Source organism: Nicotiana tomentosiformis, chromosome 1 (genome assembly GCF_000390325.3).
Source record: "Nicotiana tomentosiformis chromosome 1, ASM39032v3, whole genome shotgun sequence".
In the NCBI taxonomy this organism is placed as follows: domain Eukaryota; kingdom Viridiplantae; phylum Streptophyta; class Magnoliopsida; order Solanales; family Solanaceae; genus Nicotiana; species Nicotiana tomentosiformis.
In genome coordinates, this window is record NC_090812.1 from 54,781,144 (window position 1) to 54,801,319 (window position 20,176).

General features: G+C 39.9%; 2 protein-coding genes across 2 annotated transcripts; both read left to right on the forward strand.

Annotated features, from left to right (window-relative positions):
* Nucleotides 1-4,845: 4,845 nt before the first annotated feature.
* Nucleotides 4,846-12,660, forward strand: LOC138906551 (uncharacterized). Its single transcript, XM_070195589.1, has 6 exons — nucleotides 4,846-5,024; nucleotides 5,796-6,415; nucleotides 6,530-6,714; nucleotides 6,856-7,080; nucleotides 7,177-7,350; nucleotides 12,508-12,660. The coding sequence occupies exons 1-6, from the start codon at nucleotides 4,846-4,848 to the stop codon at nucleotides 12,658-12,660; spliced, it is 1,536 nt and encodes a 511-aa protein (XP_070051690.1).
* A 5,037-nt stretch (nucleotides 12,661-17,697) lies between these two features.
* Nucleotides 17,698-19,853, forward strand: LOC104099579 (probable carboxylesterase 9). Its single transcript, XM_009606618.4, has 2 exons — nucleotides 17,698-18,118; nucleotides 18,839-19,853. Exons 1-2 carry the CDS (start codon nucleotides 17,863-17,865, stop codon nucleotides 19,546-19,548), a joined length of 966 nt encoding a protein of 321 aa, XP_009604913.1. The 5' UTR covers nucleotides 17,698-17,862; the 3' UTR covers nucleotides 19,549-19,853.
* The last annotated feature ends 323 nt before the right edge of the window (nucleotides 19,854-20,176 follow it).

The window sequence follows — 20,176 nt, forward strand, 5'->3', positions numbered from 1 at the left end:
CTTCTAAGGTTGAACATGCAGGTTGACCATATCGAGGTCTCTTTTGCAGCCGATGTAAGCCTCTTTTTCTTTTCCTTCTTTTGTTGAGTGACTATGCTGTCTAAGGCGATGCTGTAGCATTCCCGGGATGTGCGTTGTTCCCCTCGTACATTGAATATTCCTCACGAAGTCGGGAACTTGATAACCCGGTATAAATTGGAAGGGACGACTCGCATGGTGTGTATCCATTGTCGCCCTACTATGGTGTTGTACGTTATGTCTTGGTCCATGATGTGGAATGTGGTTTCCAAAGTGACGCCACCGGCAGAATAGGGAGTGATTTCACCAGATGTTTGCTCGACTGCATTGTTAAAACCAGTTCGAGTGATGCAACGCGGCACTATCTTATCTTCGAGCTTCATTTGTACAAGCACTTGAGGATGGATAATACATGTGCCACTTCCATCATCTACCATAATGCGTCTCACGTCGGTATCTAAAATTCGTAAAGTGATAACCAGGGCATCATAGTGAGGAAATACCAAACTGTTGGTATCTGACTTATCGAAGATGATACTCTCTTCGAGTTCATCATACCGTTCACGAGTGATCGATCATTTGAGTTTGTGGGTAGTGGCGAACTTCACGCTGTTGATGGAAGCATCATCGCCGCCGCCGATGATCATGTGGATTGTACGAGCTGGCGAGGGCGGCTTCGATAGTCCTTGGTATTGTTCGCGTCCTCTAGCAAAGTTGGTCCTTCCCCGGTCACTCAGCAACTCTTTGAGGTGTCCTTGTCGTAACATGTTTATTCTACCTTAGGGCAATGCAATCCTCGTTCCTTATGGAACTCGTAGAGGGTGTCTAACTTTCTAGTGCTCGGATCTGACCTTATCTTTTGCGGCCACTTTACCATTGGTCAGAGCTTATCCAAGACATAGACTATTTCTGTAGGTGACACACATATGTTGTGAGCGGATAATAAAGGGGGCATACCTCTTTCATTCTGGTAAGTCCCTGTCCTTGGTCTAGGCGGGCCTTCTTTGTGGGGGGAGGAAGGCACAACGGTCGTTCCGACATATGGTTGATGTCGTTCCCTGTTAGATCATTTCTTCGATCATTTTTGGATTCGGCCTGTACCGAGGTTAGTCGGTGAGTTGGTCCATTAAGGTCATCCTCATTTTCTCGGACCTCGGCATAATATGAATTGTGTATTTTGTCCCAAGTGGTTGGGGGTACTTCATAAGTCGACTTAATAACATTCTTGTCGCTCTCGAACCATCTTTGCTCAGCCTGTTTTGAAAGATTGTGATCGTCGTCACTTTCGATACATTACGCAGGGTCATCCTTACTCGGTTGAGCCGGGCGAGTAAGTCCCTCAATCACTCTCCTCGAGACTGTTTAATAGCAATTGTGTCGTTCACTCTTGCCTCGGCCTTCTTGGCCCTAACATGGACCGTTACGAACTTGTCAGCCATTTCTTGGAAAGTTTCAATAGAACGCGCTAGTAGTTGTGAATACCATATTAATGCTTCTCATGTGAGGGTTTTACCAATATTTTTCAACAAAAAGGAAGATACTTGTTCTTTGGCGAGGTCATTGACTTTCACGGCAGTAACGTAGTGAGTCACATAATCTTCAGGGTCAGTCGTGCCATCATATATCCTGAGGTAGGGTGGCATTTTAAAGATTTTTGGTATGGCATGGGGGGCTGCATCATCACTGTACGGTTGTTCGACGAACCGGCCGGCGTCTCTATTTGGCAACAGCTTGGGGGCGCCCGGTATTTATCGACCCTTTTTTGGTGCTCTTTCATTTGATCTCAGAGTACCTTGTTCTCGTTCTCCATTTCCTCCATCCTTTTCAAAATAGCTGCAAGGGCGTTGTAACCTGCATTATTAATGACATTGTGAGCAATACATGTCGTTGGAGGATGAGGGAGTTGGTTGCATTGTTCGTCTGTCGGTTGCATAGTGCAAATCCTTGCATTTTTTGTAGTCGCGTCCTGTGCGGGCTTGTTGAGGATGTTGGTTAGCGTGTCAGTTACCCATGCTTCATGGAGCTTTTTTATAGCTGGGGGCGTCTCCTCCCCTATAGATGTGGAGACTCCCTTACCAAGAGATTTTGTGATACTGCAGTGAGGAGGCGGTGACCCATCTCGCTTATGGGAGGCGTTGGGCGTTGCGCCTTCGTCTGCCATTTCACAGCTTTCGTTGATGACATTCATGAGGTTAGTTGGGAGGTCGCTTGTTATTCTCGTCCATTCTTCTCGATTACCTGCCATGTTAGGATTTTGTACGTATAAAGAAAGGAGATCTTTTTTTTTTTGCTTTTGTTTTTGTACGTTAGGGACCCGTGTTGCTCGTAGATCTAGAAAAAACTTAAAGAATAACTAAGAAATCCCCACAAACGGAACCAAATTGTTTGACAAAAAAATATAATTTTTGAAAAAATCAGTTGAGTTTATATAATAATGGGTTAAACTTAGTTAATAATAATATTTCTAGAAGTGAGTTCAGAAAATATGACTAGTAATAGGTAGATGTGGTGGTGGATTGACAACAATATGCATTAACTATTTCAAAAAGTATGAGCAATAATATAGCAATAACTAGCAATAAATAACAATAAATGACATTTAAATAAATACGAGGAGTGATTCACCCAATAAAGGATGATCTAGATGATTGTCTCTCCTGACAATGATGAGTAACAGACAAATCCTAGAATGTTCGAATTATTCTTAGATCTGATGGAAAAGTGTGGAATAATATGAGCAAGAATCTTGATGAAAAAGGCAGTGTTTGTATCTTAGTAAGAGAGAGAGAAAATCTTTTATCAAAAATCTGTTCTTATCAAAAATGAATTTCCTCCCTACACCATTGTCTTTTTTCTATTTATCTCAAATATTTTACTAACAAACCCTAATAGTACAAGTGCAAAGAATATATCCACTAGAATATTCTTTTTAATATCCTATTACGAATACTAGCCGTTACAGCTTCGTCAACGGTGCTCGATCTCAACCATTGTTGACATCTCGACCACGAATCTCGTTGTTTCCTGGTCGACCTCGAGTGATGACGACTCGAGGACTCTTCCTTTGATGTTATCTTATCTTAAATATTCTATGGCAGATTTTGACACATACATTAATTATGTTTAAATTAATTATACTGTGATTAACTATTTTGATTTAAATTTTTATTGACTGTTTGATATATCATGATAATATTTTTAATTATGTGATAATTTATCCCAACATTAGTAACCCAATATGGGATAAGACGGTATTAAGTTTTTATTTCAAGGTTATTTTAGTTTATCTATCGAACCAGACGACCCCTGAGGCAATGTCTAGTCGAGTATCTCGGTACCAATATAAACCCATCAAATAAAACATTTACTTAGAACCATTAATTAATGTAGTAATTCTATAGAAAATGTCGAACAAGATAAAGTTGATGAAGATCTCGTTTGGGTAATTTGATAACTTTATAAAATAACAGTGTTAATCTTCGGATGGTAATTGTGAGTTGCGTTTCCGTATTATCACTTTTATTTTGTTATATTACGTATGGGGCACTAATTAATGCATCAAATGTGGTACATTGATGACCTTCTAAAGGAAAAATGACTTGATCTAGATGCATAAAAAAACTATTATTGGAAAAAAGAATTTTGGTGGGAAAAAAAAAATTGACGCAGAAGATTGTTGTACTTTGAACCTGTTTATCCGAAAAACGGATAGAGTTGAATTTATACGTAGTTCTAAGGATACGTGGAATAACGTGGCACAACCTGTAAAGGTAAGTAGAAATATATTGAGTATTGACTGTATAAAGAATGAAATACAAACCAAACTGAGTGGAAAACGGTTTATGAACAAGCAAGACGAATCAATATACAAAACCCAAAAAGGGATAATCTCTATATGAATATCAGTATATTTTTCTCTGTGAATATCAATAATATGAGAGTGTATATATGCCTTGATCTTTTTTCCTTACAAAAATAGTAGCTATCCCTCTTATAGTGGAGGAATCCTACTTTAGATATAATTAAAAATACATAGTGGGAATCCCATGATAGATTAGTTTTTCCCTAATTCCCGCTGAGATTCTCTCCCTTAGTGCGGCCGAAACGGCTCTTGTCTCTTGGCTCGATCTTGGTCGGATTTGGTATTGATCGATTTCCAGATTTAGAGCTCGATATTGATTCGAGCTCGATATTGACTCGGGGCTCGGTATCGAATCGGGCTTGATATTGTCGGTCTCTGGCTCTTAAGCTTGATGACACCGCTTTACTTCATAGTCCGAGTTGGACTCGAGCTCGGTAATGACTTCGAGCTCGGTATTTGATCGGTCCCAGAAATTCGAGCTTGGAACCTAGATTCAGATCTCGTCTCGATATTATAAAGATGACCTTCGGTCCATTATGTTCCAATCCTGACTAACCATACGAAGGTCGAAAACCGGTTTTGACCATATACAGATAGTCCCCTCATTTCTCGGGAAGAATATGGTGAGAAACGATATGATTTTCCAACGGTATGACTAGATATACAATGACGTTTGTATCGAGCCCGACCATGGTGTACGTGATAGATGTCCCGTCGGTTCAGTTACCATGAAATTAAATGTGTGTCAGACGATGGTCGGCCATTGCCGGTATTGAACCGTCATTACCAACCCTATAAATAGCTCCTCTTTTTACCATTTTTTACTTTTATATCTCCAATTTCCAAATCTTCTAAGTTATTTTTTACATTTTCTGAGTTCTTCATCTGTAAATCTGTGGTTTTCACTGCAAAATCCCTCTTCAGAACACCAAATCTTGTCATCTTCCTCTATATTCAAAATCCAAATGGCGAAAACGTCAAAACCGTTTCTCAAAAAGAAAAAGCTTCCTCTTCACGGCCCGCCGGCGACAAAATACTGGTGGAGCCACGACATGAAGAGTGTGTTCCCGGTGTATGTTCTTATTTCTGATTTTAAGATCGACAAAGCTTCGCCGATTCCCGGTCGATGCGAGCCAGTATCGAGGTACATGTGCTCGATAACCGAGGGACATCTTGAACAGTTAAGAAAAGATTGCAACTGGGAGAACAAAGAAGTGATAATCCCGGCTCCCGAAAAAGATATTACTACTCATGTGAAAGGGTTTTTAAGTGTTTATACTTACCCTTTCACGTTGGGCCCCCTCGACCCAGTTGTCATAAATTTTTGCCGCCAATACCGAGTAACCCTGGGCCAAATCCATCCATCTTTCTGGTGAATCATTATTCTGATCCGCTTCTTCATGAACAAAGTCGAGGGGATGCCTTTCACCCTCTACCAGCTCATCAGATTGTACAGCCCTCGCCTCTATCGGGGTGGGTTAATAAAACTCCAACGCCAGGCTAACAAAGTATTGTTCTCGAGCATAGACAAGGACAAGGACCGAGGCTGGATGGGCTGGTTCGTTCGAGTGAAGACTTCAATCTAATCCCGGCCGAGAAGATGTCATTTCCCGAAGAATGGAACATGAAGCGTAAGTATAATTTTACTGTTAGCTCCTATCGTTTTGCTCCTTCGTTTCTTTCTCACCAATATCCTTTTCCGTGATGTAGCGGTTGCTTGGATGCCCGATGTTGTTCCTAACCTTAAGAGTTGGGTACGGGACCTGGCTTCGACCTCCACATATGCCGAGCGCTCGTGGCGCGACTTATCAAAGGGCCGATGGGAGGCTAAAACTCATGGTAAGCCTCTTTCCCATGTCTTCGATGATTCGAACAAAATGTCTTTTTATACTTAACTAATTTTCTTGTGTGTAAGCTTGGGCAAAGATGCAGTTACGAGGCCCCCGTCTGCCGAGGAAGAGACTTCGGCCCCGGTTCCAAAATCGGCGAAGGACAATAAGAGAAAGAGGACTTCTAATTCCGAGGATCCAAAACTTAAGACAAGGACGGCTAATAAGCCGAGGAAGAATACCATCCTTTTGACCGAAGAATCAGTTCGGCATCTAAGGGATGAAGACGAAGAAGAAGAAGAAAATGATGGGTCCATACTGGTGGCCCGAGTGAAGAAAACCATCGATGCCCCAAAGGCAGCTGGTTCGATGGTGGTTGATGAGGCTCCCTCTCGAACTGAGGGGGTATCGGAGCAGGACTCGGGCAAAGTCCCCGAGTCGTTGGAGATCGAAGATGCCTCCCACCGAAGTCAACAAACGGTGGATATATCTGAAGCTCTTCGAACTGAGGAGAATGCCCCAAGAGACTCACTTGGGGCAATAGTAATCGGAGACTCGCTTGCTCTCCCTGCTTTTTTCAAAGGAGCGATTCGGGAAGCCCGAGCTTTGGAGACCCTAGAGGTAGACGGGGCCCATGAGGGAGCGGACCCCTTCCATGATTTGTTTACCGGTATCGAGGATGTTGCTGGCCCGAGTGACGCGTCAGGTCTTTTCTTCGAGGTTCAACAAACCCTGAGTCGGGTAAGTCTCGATTCCCTTTGTCGATGTCATATTTTTTCATTTTTTGCCTAACTTTTTCTCTTTTTCGTATACGCTTTAGCTCTTCATCAAGAGGAGTTTTCCAAGTCTCGGGCAGAGCTGAGTCGACGTGAGGCCGACTTCCGAGGGATTTTGGAGGAGATAAATGCCCTCAAACTTCTTAGTGGGCAGAAAGAGGAAGGGATCAAAGATCTTCGAGCCGAGTTGGCCAAGGCTCATCAAGATCAGACAAACCTGATCGAGCAGGTAATGAAAATTTTAAAAGCTCATGGGCTCAACACGGGAACGGTGGCTAACATTTCAATCTCACAGCTGCAGCAGAAGATCGAGAGGATCGAGCAGTTTCATGAGGAGGTCGACACGATAAAGGCGGAGTCCTTGGTATAGAAAGAAGGTATGGAGCATCTTGCTGCAGAGAAAGAGACTGCTCGAGCTCAATTATCATCGGTCAAAAATCAACTTCAAGTCATGAAGGAGAAGAGCTCGGCTCAAGCAAGAAAAATAGAAGAGTTCGAAGCTCGGTTGGCTTCCGAATTTGCCAAGGCCGAGAAAGCAAAAGACGATACGGATGCAATCGTGGATGTCTATCGGGCTGATGCTGAAGCCGCTCAAGTACAAGCGAAAGAGGCAGTTGAGATCGCTCAAACTCGAGCACATTGGGTTGCTGAACTTGCCAAATGCCAATCTCGGAGGGAAACCCTCGAGGAGATCCATGCTGGAGGTTTCGACCTTACCGAAGAGATACTAAAGGCTAAAGAACTTGAAGCCGATACTGGAGCCTTGGCTTTCGATGACGATGATGACGATAACGAGAGTGGGTCTGAGAGCGGGGAGGAGCCTGATGGAGAAGAAATGCCCCCGGAGATAATCAGGAAACTTAGGGTTTTTTCCATTTTGATCTTTCTGTGTAGGGTCCTGATCGGACCTGGTAAATACTATATATGTTTAAATATCTTTTCCTTTCCCGACTTGTCTTTGTTTAATTCTCTGCCTTGTGAAGATTTTGTTTCATTCATGCCTTATGAAAGTTTTCATAAGTTCGAGGCTTTAGGCAATTTGATCGAGGTCAGACCTTGTAGTCTTTATAACCGAGTGAGTGTTTGCTCGAACTTGGGGTAAGAGTGGCCATTAGGCTTAGTAGCCAAGTGAGTGTTAGCTCGAACTCGAAATAAGAGTAGTCCTTAGGTTTAATAGTCGAGTGAGTGTTTGTTCGAACTCGAAGTAATGTAGCCCGTAGGCTTTATGGTCGGGTGAGTGACTGCTCGAACTCGAAATAAGAGTAGCCCTTAGTCTTAATAATCGAGTGAGTGTTTGCTCGAACTCGAAGTAATGTAGCCCATAGTCTTAGTAGTCGAGTGAGTGTTTGCTCGAACTCGAAGTAATGTAGCCCTTAGGCTTAATAGTCGAGTGAGTGTTTGCTCGAACTCTAAGTAATGTAGCCCTTAGGCTTAATAGTCGAGTGAGTGTTTGCTTTAACTCGGAATAAGAGTAGCCCTTAGGCTTAATAGTCGAGTGAACGCTAAGTAATGTAGCCCGTAGGCTTTATAGTCGAGTGAGTGTTTGCTTGAACTCGAAGTAATGTAACCCGTAGGCTTTATGGTCGAGTGAGTGATTGCTCGAACTCGAAGCGAGAGTAGCCTTTAGGCTTAATAGTCGAGTGAGTGTTTGCTCGAACTCGAAGTAATGTAGACCTTAGGCTTTATGGTCGAGTGAGTGATTGCTCAAACTCAGAATAAGAGTAGCCCTTAGGCTTAATAGTCGAGTGAGTATTTGCTCGAACTCGAAGTAATGTAGCCTGTAGGCTTTATAGTCAAGTGAGTGTTTGCTCGAACTCGAAGTAATGTAGCCCGTAGACTTTATGGTCGAGTGAGTGATTGTTCGAACTCGAAGCAAGAGTAGCCCTTAGGCTTAATAGTCGAGTGAGTATTTGCTCGAACTCGAAGTAATGTAGCCCTTAGGCTTTATGGTCGAGTAAGTGATTGCTCGAACTCGAAACAAGAGTAGCCCTTAGGCTTAATAGTCGCGTGAGTGTTTGCTCGAACTCGAAGTAATGTAGCCCTTAGGCTTATGTATTTCGTTGATTTTTCGGTTGGCAGTCCCCGATTTATGGGTAATGGTCGGCCCTTAAACTTGTTTGCATAATAGATCACGAAATAGAGGATGTATTATGAGATATGAGATATAGGTAAAGAAGAAATTCCTCTTTATGTTATTATATATGTGTTCATGTTTTGTACCAGGGATCGAGCAAACTACACGAGCATGGTTCGTTTTGACCATTTGGCTCTTACAATTTTTCCTATCGAAATCCTATTGTCATGAAATAACTTCCTTGCATGGAACTTGATATATTCAAGGGTAATGCCCCCCAGTATCCGATGTTGATTATAAAGAGGCCTCGGATATTGTTGAATTGTTCTAAGTTAGCACGATCAATGGTTGCCTCATTAAAAACCTTGCCGAAAAACCCATTTGGGACAAAACCGGTCTAAGGAAAAAAGAGTGCAACGCGTGCTTTCAGGCCTAAAGGCTTCGAGTTGAATACTTCATCCTCGTTTCTGGTTGAACACCTGCAACGGTTAATTTCGAAATATAAATGGACATAGAAGGGTCATACCTTAACAGTAGTAGGTGTGACACGTTCCAATTGCTTGGTAATTATTTGCCGTTTATTACACCGAGCTTGTAGGATCCTTTTCCGACGATTTCGAGAACCTGATGCGATCCTTCCCAGTTAGGACCTAATTTTTCTTCATTTGAATTTCGGGTGTTGAGGGTGACTTTCCTTAGCACTAAGTCCCCAATTTTAAAATATCGAAGATTGGTTCTTCGATTATAATACCTTTCGATTCGCTGTTTGTGGGCGGCTAATCGGACGAGAGCTGCTTCTCGTTTTTCGTCCAATAATTCTAGGTTCGTGTTCATTGTCTCGTTATTCGAGTCATTTGTTGCATACCGAACTCTCACGTTAGGTTCTCCGACCTCAACTGGGATAAGAGTTTCTGCACCATAAACCAACGAGAATGGTATTGCTCCGGTACTGGATTGTTATGTCGTGCGGTACGCCCATAGGACTTCGGGTAGTATTTCTCTCCATTTTCCTTTAGCGTTGGTTAATCTTTTCTTAAGATTTTGGATGATGGTTTTGTTGGTCGATTCGTCTTGTCCGTTCCCACTAGGATGATAAGTTGTTGATAGGATCCTTTTAATTTTGTGGTCCTCGAGAAATTTAGTTACTTTACTACCGATGAATTGCTTTCCATTATCACATACAATTTCGGATGGCATCCCGAACCGACATATGATGTGGTCCCAAATGAGGTCTATTACTTCCTTTTCTCTGACTAAAGCATGTGCTTCAACCCATTTAGAGAAATAATCAGTCATAAACAAAATAAACTGAGCCTTACCTGGGGCCGATGGGAGGGGGCTGACGATGTCCATTCCCCATTTCATGAAGGGCCATGGAGATAAGAATGAGTGGAGAATTTCCCCAGGTTGATGGATCATGGGCGCATGTCTTTGGCATTTGTCGTATCCTCGACCGACGAACCTAAGTTGAGTTTGTCATCCTCGACCGCGAACCTAAGTTTGCAAGAACGTCGGCCTTACTGTTCTGTTCTCGAAGTACATGTTGCAAAGTCCATTCCTTAAATCGATGTAGAGTCACTTGTAATTTATCCAAGTACCTCTGCATTCGATCTTCTCGGACTTCAAAAGTCCCATTGACTTGATTTACCACGAGGAGGGAATCATATTTAGCCTCCACGACCTCGGCTCCCAAACTTCTAGCTAGTTCGAGACCTGCAATCACGGCCTCATAATCGGCCTCATTGTTAGTCAATTTTGTAGTTTTAATAGACTGTCTAACTATATTACTTGTGGGTGATTTTAGTACGATGCCCAGTCCGGACCCCTTTGCGTTCGAGGCACCGTCCGTAAAGAGGGTCCAGACTCCCGAAGAGGTACCTGATTTTATTAGTAATTCTTTTTCAATCTCGGGTACAAAGGCCGGCTTAAAGTTAGCCACGAAGTCCGCTAAGATTTGAGATTTGATAGCGGTTCGAGGTCGATACTCGATGTCGTACCCGCCGATCTCTATGGCCCATTTGGCCAACCGACCTGAAAGCTCAGGTTTGTGTAAAATATTTCGTAGAGGATAAGTTGTTACAACATGTATCGAATGGCACTAGAAATATGGTTTTAGTTTCCTAGAGGCACTTATTAAAGCAAGCGCTAATTTTCCTAAGTGTGGATATCTAGTTTCGGCCTCACCTAAAGTTCGACTTACATAATAAATAGGGAATTGCGTACCTCGTTCTTCTCGAATTAGGACTCCACTTACCGATATCTCCGAGACAGCTAGATACATATAAAGTTGTTCATCTGCCTTCATGGTATGAAGCAACGGAGGGCCCGATAAATACCGTTTTAGCTCTTCCAAAGCCTGCTGACATTCCGGAGTCCATGCAAAATTGCTTTTCTTTTTAAGCAGAGAGAAAAATCGGTGGCTCCTATCCGAGGATCTTGAAATGAATCGTCCTAGGGCGGTTATTTGTCCCGTTAGCCTTTGTACGACCTTTACATTATCTACCGCTGTGATGTCCTCGATTTCTTTGATTTTATCGGGGTTAATCTCGATTCCTCGATTAGACACCATGAAACCGAGAAACTTGCCCGAGCCAATCCCGAAAGCACATTTTTTGGGATTGAGCTTCATATTGACTTCCTTAGTATGTCGAAAGTTTCCTGCAAATGCTTTAAATGGTCCTCAGCTCGTAGGGGTTTAACTAACATGCCATCAATATAAAGCTCCATTAATTTTCCTATTTGCTTTTCGAACATTCTGTTTACTAGGCATTGATAAGTTGCGCCAACATTTTTTAGGCCGAATGGCATTACATTATAACAATAAGTCCCGTACTTAGTGATAAACGAAGTCTTTTCCTGATCCTCCGGGTTTATCTGTATTTGATTATACCAAGAATAGGCATCGAGAAAACTGAGAACCTCGTGGTCGGCCGTGGCATCAATCATACGATTGATATTAGTCAAAGGAAAAGAATCCTTAGTGCATGCTTTATTCAAGTCTTAATAATCTATACACATTCTAAATTTGTTCCCTTTTTTAGGGAGTACCACCACATTTGCTAGCCATTCGGGATATCTTACTTCCCGAATGGACCCTATTTTAAGAAGTTTGGTTACCTCGTCTTTGATGAAGGCATGTTTGACCTCGGACTGGTGCCTTCTTTTTTGTTTTACCGGGTGGAACTTTGGGTCCAAGCTTAGCTTATGAGTGGTGATTCCCGGTGGGATCCCTATCATGTCAAGATGGGACCAAGCGAAACAGTCTATATTAGCTATAAGAAATTGAATAAGCTTTCTCCTGAACTCGGGATCTAACCCCGTGCCCAGGTATACCTTTCGTTCGGGCAGATATTCGATTAGTATGACTTGCTCCAGTTCTTTGATCGTTGATTGGGTAGCGTCAGAATCATCGGGAACTACGAAGAATCGAGGGACCCCATGTTCATCATCTTTGTCAGTCTTCTGATTCTCTAATTGGGTCGAAGCTGACGTTTGTGATTGCCATTTGGTATTCCGTTCCTCTTTCGAATCTAATCCTTTTGTTGATAATAATGATAATATCAGAATCACTTCATCGACGACAAATATTTCTTTTGCGGCCGGTTGCTCCCCGTAGACCGTTTTGATTCTCTTCGATGTTGGGAACTTCAAAACCTGGTGGAGGGTCGAGGGTACAACCCTCATATTGTGGATCCATGGTCTTCCGAACAGGGCGTTGTATCTCATATCGCCTTGGATCACGTGGAACTTTATTTCTTGGATGGTCCCGGCCACGTTAACTGGCAGGATTATTTCGCCCTTCGTCGTTTCACATACCATGATGAATCCGTTTAGTACCAAAGTTGAGGGCACGACCTGGTTGCTCTACGACCCTCGATCGAATAATGTTGGCCGAACTACCTAGATCAATTAACACATGTTTAACTTGAGTTTTATTCATAAATACAGATATTACCAGTGCATCATTTGTGGTTGCATGATTCCTTACGCGTCTTCGTTATTGAAGGACAGGGTTTCTTCAGGGGAGTAATCCATAGTCCGGGATCGCTTTTCTCTTACAATCGACATCTTAGTGCGTTTAAGCACCTGTTTTTGAAATAGTTTTTGGCCCTATCACTTAAAAATTCTCGAAGGTGCCCTTTATTGAATACCGGGCTACCTCCTCTCTCAATTGCCTGCAATCTTCCGTTCTGTGGCCATGAGTGCCATGATATTCGAACATTTTATTGGGATTCCTCTGGGCAGGATCGGTCTGCAGGAGTCGAGGCCATTTAGTATCTTTGATGTGTTTGATAGCCGACACAATGGCGGATGCATCGATGCTGAAGTTATACTCTGATAACCGTGGTGCTTCCTTAGGTCCGATATGCATGTCGAACCCATTCCTGTTCATCAGCCCCGAGACCCTTGGCCTCGATCACTTTTCCTTTCACCTCGTACGGGGTTGTGCGAAGGTTTGCTACCCCTACGATCTCCGTTATATGGCCGATATCGATCCTTGTTTGACCTTGGTTCTCGGTCGATGTTCCTTTTAATAACGGACCTAGACCCCAACTGGTCATCTTCAACTCTGATCTTCGATTGATATCGATTATGTACATCAGCCCAAGTAATAGCCGGGTACTCAATCAAATTCTGCTTCAACTGTCGTGAAACCATCGAGCTCCGCTCGTTCAGTCCTTGAATGAAAGCTTATACAGCCCAATCATCAGTGACCAATTGTAGAACCATTCGTTCCGTTTGTAAAGGAGATACGAACTCTCTCAGCATCTCGGTGTCCTTCTGTCTTACCTTGAAAAGGTCCGACTTCCTTGTCTCGACCTTTATGGATCCGGCGTGTGCTTTTATAAAATAATCTGCAAGCATAGCAAAAGAATCGATAGAGTTAGACGGTAAATTATGATACCATATCATTGCTCCCTTTGACAGAGTTTCACCGAATATTTTCAATAATACAGATTCGATCTCATCATCCTCTAGATCGTTCCCTTTAATGGCACATGTGTAAGAGGTGACATGTTCGTTGGGGTCGGTCGTTCCATTATACTTAGGAATTGCGGGCATGCAAAACTTCTTTGGGATTGGTTTAGGGGCCGCATTCGGGGGAAAAGGCTTTTGAATCTAAGTCCTTCAATATCGGAGGTTCCCTTGGGATCTGATCAACCCTGGAGTTATATGTTTTTATTTTTTTGTCGTTTCTTCGATCCTCCTTTCTCCACACTCTATTCGTTTTGTCAGTTCTTCGAACATCTTAACGATTTTGGGATTAATCCCGATTCTTGCTCATTTGACCTTACTATGGTTGGCCCCATTTTGTGGGTGACTTCTTGGGGTGGACTGGGCTCGAGTCTGGTCGGTGCCTGGGTTTGGCTCTATAATTGGGCTATTGCTACTTGTTGAGCTTGCAACATTTCAAAATCATACGCAAGCTGATTACGTTCTCCTCGTTTTGGGTATTTCGAGCTGCAGACCAAGTTCCATCATGAATGCTATTTTCAGGGTCGGAACGTTGGTTCGCCTCGATGGCCACATATGAATTAACATCTACTGGCTCTTCGACCCGAGCTCCAACGGGATCGACGAGTGGCCTTCCACCCTCGGGGGTTAAATTGTTGTTCTCATCTTGAAGGCCGATTTCATTGTCGATAGGTAGGGCCATCAATTGAGAATTCGTCATTTTCAACCTGAAATCAAAGATACTTCCAAGAGCAAGCGTAAAATAGTATGTTTTGTAGAGATTCGTACCAAATAACCACGGTTATCCTTAGCCCCACGGTGGGCGCCAAACGGTTTAACTGAAATCGGATAGAGTTGAATTTATACGTGGTTCTAAGGATACGTAGAATAACGTGGCACAAATTATAAAGGTAAATAGAAATATATTGAGTATTGACTGTATAAAGAATGAAATACAAACCAAACTGAGTGAAAAATGGTTTATGAACAAACAAGACGAATCAATATACAAAACTCAAAAAAGGATAATCTCTATATGAATATCAGTATGTTTTTCTCTATGAATATCAATAATATGAGAGTGTATGTATGCCTTGATCTTTTTTCCTTACAGAAATAGTAGCTATCCCTCTTATAGTGGAGGAATCCTACTTTAGATATAATTAAAAATACATAGTGGGAATCCTATGATAGATTAGCTTTTTCCTAATTCCCGCTGAGATTCTCTCCCTTAGTGCGACTGTAACAGCTCTTGTCTCTTGCCTCGATCTTGGTCGGATTTGGTATTGATCGATTTCCAGATTTAGAGCTCGATATTAACTCGAGCTCGATATTGACTCGGGGCTCAGTATCGAATCGGGCTTGATATTTGGTCGGTCTCTGGCTCTTAAGTTCGATGACACCGCTTCACTTCATAGTCCGATTTGGACTTCGAGCTCGCTAATGACTTCGAGCTCGGTATTTGATCGGTCCCAAAAATTCGAGCTTGGTAACCTAGATTCAGATCTTGTCTCGATATTATGAAGATGACCTTCGGTCTATTATGTTCCAATCCTTACTAACCATACGAAGGTCGAAAATCGGTTTTGACCGTATATAGAACCTTTGACCAGTGAAGAAAAAAGACGATTTTAATGGAATATCAGATTTGGAAATTGGACAAATTTTCATCGAGAAGAAAAATGGTATAACCTTAACTACTCTGAATCTAGAAACTAACAATTTCAAAGATGTGGTGCATCCCTGTCTGTTTAATTTGTAACTAAGCACATAGCCTTAACGTCCTTTCTAAGTAAAGAAAATGACGTTATTTGATGGTTTGAGACTTTGATTTTGTATTTTGACGGACAGCTGCTACTCTCTTTTATTTATTTAAATTTTTCATTTAATTGTTTTTTGGATTACCCTTCGTAATACTAGCACCAAAAAAGTTGTTAGTGAATTTATTTTCATTTTATGCAGTGGTAGAGGCACTCTTAATTAAGTAAGGGTCATCCAACAGTGTTTCGTTAAAAAAAATTGTTTTATACTGTGTGTTAATAATACAAACTATAGCTATACCAAAAATAATAAAAGTAATATTAGTAAGAAAATAAAATCTTAAAATCATTGCATTCTTAAACTCAAACTAGCTAAAAATCGAACTTTGAATATCCACTTTATTGACAAAGGTGGTTAACCCTTCATTCAGGTCACAACATTCCATACAGTTTCTTATAAAAGTTTAATTTCTAAAACCTAAACATGGTTTCCTATTATTTATTTTTCTCTTTCTTTTAAGGTAAAAATAAAAAGCAAAAAGAATAATAGTATTAGCTTACTAAAACTCATAGTTAATCGATCATATTTGGATGATGCAATATATTGTCATGGCCCTACAGGCTACAAGTTTTCTTCCTTTTATCTAATGGCTAGCTAAAGGTTTGATTCTCACTCGTGTGGTCAAAACCTAGGAAACATAAAACTAAGGACTATATATATAATAATAAAATTGAATGTAGTCTAATTTAAGGTATTTTTGGTTTTATTAAGACTAAAAAAATATAAGAAACTACCAAATTTCTGGAATGAAATTGTGTTTTAAATGACAGGATGTCACCCCGACATACGGCATGGTGGGTGTTGATTGTAAATTCAGTTTGTTTATGTAGCTTTAAGAAGAAAGGAACCCCTATTATTTAGTGTAAAGAATATTTAATTATTAAATTAATAAAACGGTACTGAATAATTAAAGGAGTCAAAGTAGAAGTAACAGGACTTGAAGTTTGAAAGTAATGTTAATCATGATTATTTTCTTAGAACGACTTTATGACCTTAAAAAGTAGATTTGGTCAAGTGATCTATTCCTTCATCTGAAGAGTTTTTTAATTTATTTTTAAGGGAATATTTGACACCAAGTTATCGGGAAAACATGTTGTGATCTAATCTTATATAGAAAAGTTAGAGTGCACGTAGTACATAATCATGTAATTCCTTTTTTTTTTCGTTGGAGGAAAATAGTGGTGAATCTAACTATGGGTTCAACAAAATTTAGTGCTTCAGTCAATGCTACTCTTTCAGCTCAAAACTCACAGTGTTAATTACTGATGGAACATAAGGCTATGTGATTTGGTATGCCTAAAACAAGTGGAAAAAGATACACACAAAAATATTCCTCACTTTACCGCTAAAGACTCTCTTATTTATCCTTCCCTTTCCTCCTGTGTATAATAAAAAATAACAAAATAAAACTTGTTTTGAAGGTTATGACCCTAAAAAATCCTTAAAACAACAACATCTTCATTTGCTAGTAATTTAATTATGTTAGATAACGTAATCTTTTCACCATGTGACACAAAAATTAAAAGTTGATAATTGCTCTAATACTAGTTTGCTTTGAGCTAGGTCAAGGTTATCAGGAACAAGGTACGATAAGAATTTCATTTGTTGAGATGGGAGTAACGTTAAATTACGTAAATCCCTTTTCTTTTTTGTTCTAATGTTATAGATATATAGTTGGTAGACACGGAATGAAAGTTCAATACAAATAGAAAGTAACACCATTGAAGTATCTTTTCTAATAAAAGTAAGATAACAGTTTTTAGTCTAATGTACCATTGAAAATGTTAATAGGCATGAAATTTTAATGGGCTTCGTCTAAGGTGCAATCAACAAATTTAGTAGGCTTCAAAGTTTTATGGGCTTAACTTTCATGGGAGCCTAGAGTATTCGTGAAATAAGAAATACTATTATTTCCCTACAAGTTTTTGTGACATGATGGTAAATTGACATATATTCCCTCCTTTAATCTTGAATTTACGTGGTGGGTGAATTACAATCCAAATCGCATCTCAAATCTGGGTTGGTTTTCTTTTTACTGCTTAAAATTTACACTACTAGTGAGTAAAATAGATTAAATAATAAATTGATCATGATTGAAGCTATCAAAAAATTTCTAAGATAAATATGACTTGGGTCAAGATAAAATTTATCCATGAGTAAAAACAGACTCACCCAACTCAAATTTGCGTGTGTACATATATCATGTCCATAATAAAAGGATAAGAAAACGATTTAAAAAATTAAACTCTACCAAATTACTAGGAACATAAAGAAGAATTGGTCAAATGTAAAACTAACATGCATGTAATTTACAACCAAAATCCACATTTCGTGTTACAAGCTCAAAATTGTCCGAGGGTTAAGGCTGGACCTATATTTGTCACAACCCCATTATGACAAAAATAACCAAATTTTTGCACAATTTAATTATTATTCTTGGTTGCATCGAGTTGATACAAATTAACAACTCACAAATCACAATCCGTTCTCCCCATTTACCTAAATATTGCCAAGGTTTTCATAATCATGTCAAAATTTGATCCTTACGACCACCTCAATGTGTTGCTCAATAAAGATGGAACTTTAACTCGTCTCCTTGATTTTCCAACAACCCAAGCCACTGGTGATCAAGGACATCTCCCTGGTCATGAATCCGTTGTTAGCAAAGATATCACTTTAAATGCAGACAAGAAAACTTGGATCAGACTTTATCGTCCAAGTAAATTGCCTTCCAATGATAAATCCGTCGCAAAACTTCCCATCATAATTTACTTCCATGCAGGTTGGTGCACAAATTCCCTTTATGTTAGTACGATTACCTCTTTAATCATGTTAGAATAATGTTAATTATATGTGCCTCTTTTCTATTTTTAATTCTTCACTGCATTATATTAAACACTTCTTTTTCAAACCTTGTGAGAATTATTTTTTTTGGGTCAAGGGTCTGTCAGAAATAATCTCTCTACCTGCTGAAGGTAGAGGTAGAGGTAAGGTGTGTGAGGATACAATATAATTTAGATCAACAAGAACAGTTGTGTACCTGTTTGAGACATACCGCGGATTGATGAAGGATTAGGTCTTCCAATGTATAATCCTTTCTACAATATGGCAGCGTTAGTGAGACGCACACAACAAATATCATGAAATTACTCTGATTATGTATTTATATAAGGGCTAGATAGGAGACCTAACTGTAATTAATGAAACCATGAAGGGCTCTCCCATTAAGGGTCTTATCGAGCTCACCGCCATACTAGACCCATCAAGCACATAAGATGCACAACCCAATAAACAATTATTACACTTATAATATAATTGGGTTCACATTTATGGACTATCATCATATATTATAAAATATTTAATTATATAGATCCATTTTTCTTACGCTTCGTACATAATACCGTTCACAGACCACACTTTTGGGATTATAATGTGTATGTTGTTGTTGATGCATTATATTAAACACAATGTGATTGAATAGAGACTTTAAATGTAAATGCAGGAGGGTGGATTCATTTCAGCATAGCAAATACAATGATCCATGAAAGTTGTAACCAGCTCTCTAGTGAGGTTCCAGCCATAGTTGTGTCCGTGGAATATCGTCTTGCACCCGAAAATAAACTCCCTGCACCGTACTATGACGCAGTCGAAACAGTTCTTTGGATCAAGAACCAAGCTTTGGATCGCATTAACGGTGAGAAATGGCTAAGGGATTATGGAGATTTCTCTAGGTGTTACCTTTATGGTGTGAGTTGTGGAGGAAACATTGCTTTTAACTCTGCACTTAAACTTCTTGATCGAAAAATAGAGCCATTACGTATCAATGGGATAATAATGAACCAACCCCTTTTCGGAGGTAAAATGAGGACAAAATCTGAAATGAGGTTGGCTACAGATACATTCTTTCCTTTACCAGTAATTGATGTTCTTTGGGATTTAGCATTACCACAAGGGACAGATAGGGATCATAGGTTTTGTAATCCAATAGCAGATGGACCTTATAGGGATAAGATTAATAGTCTTGGAAGATGTTTGGTGATTGGATTTGGAGGTGATCCTTTGGTTGATAGGCAACAAGATTTTGTGCAAATGTTAGTTAAGGAAGGGGTTATGGTTGAAGCTAGGTTTGATGATGTTGGATTTCATGGAATTGATGTGGTTGATAGTCGAAGAGCTGCTGCTATTATTAATTTCATTAAGGAGTTTGTTTGATGTTCCTTTGGATAACAGAGGGGGGAAAACAGTGTTATTGTTTTAAGGTTATGACTTTATATGTTTGGAAGAGAAATTTGTTTCCACGGTGACAGTTATTGATAAGTAATGTTAAACTAGAAAATGATAATTACTAGAAGTTACACAATTGATTTCGATCTTGTTTATTTCTGCTTCTTAGTTGAATAAGTTTAGGAAGTTTTGAATTTATATTCATCTTTAGTTTTAACCTGTTTTGTGGAAATGTATTTAATTGAAGTTAAGAAATTTTTTGTTCATTGATTCATATTAATTTTCCGATGAAATGCTTGCTGCGAATACTCATGAACCAAAACTCATGTTTGTGTTCACGGGAAAACAGTTCACGTTTGATTAAAAATTTACAGTTTTTGATTCCTAGAACATACATGTTGCCACTTACATATGCAATTACCCTTTTTTAACATAGTAATTTACTCCAAACATTCGTATAACACTGCACATTTACGAGCATACCATAAGTAATATCATATCAAATATTCTTTTATTCGCAATCAATTATAAGCGTACGTAACACAACACTATTATCCGTTTTGAAATATTAGAGATGAAAGTACTTAAAAAAAACAGAATAGTTAATACACCTTTC

Excerpts from the sequence above, each read along its gene's own strand:
- LOC138906551 (XM_070195589.1), top strand. The coding sequence starts at position 4,846 with ATGGCGAAAACGTCAAAACCGTTTCTCAAAAAGAAAAAGCTTCCTCTT. Across the intron at positions 6,416-6,529 it reads TGGCCCGAGTGACGCGTCAG|CTCTTCATCAAGAGGAGTTT; the intron begins GTCTTTTCTTCG and ends TATACGCTTTAG. Across the intron at positions 7,081-7,176 it reads CTGATGCTGAAGCCGCTCAA|ATCCATGCTGGAGGTTTCGA; the intron begins GTACAAGCGAAA and ends ACCCTCGAGGAG.
- LOC104099579 (XM_009606618.4), top strand. The coding sequence starts at position 17,863 with ATGTCAAAATTTGATCCTTACGACCACCTCAATGTGTTGCTCAATAAA. Across the intron at positions 18,119-18,838 it reads CATAATTTACTTCCATGCAG|GAGGGTGGATTCATTTCAGC; the intron begins GTTGGTGCACAA and ends ATGTAAATGCAG.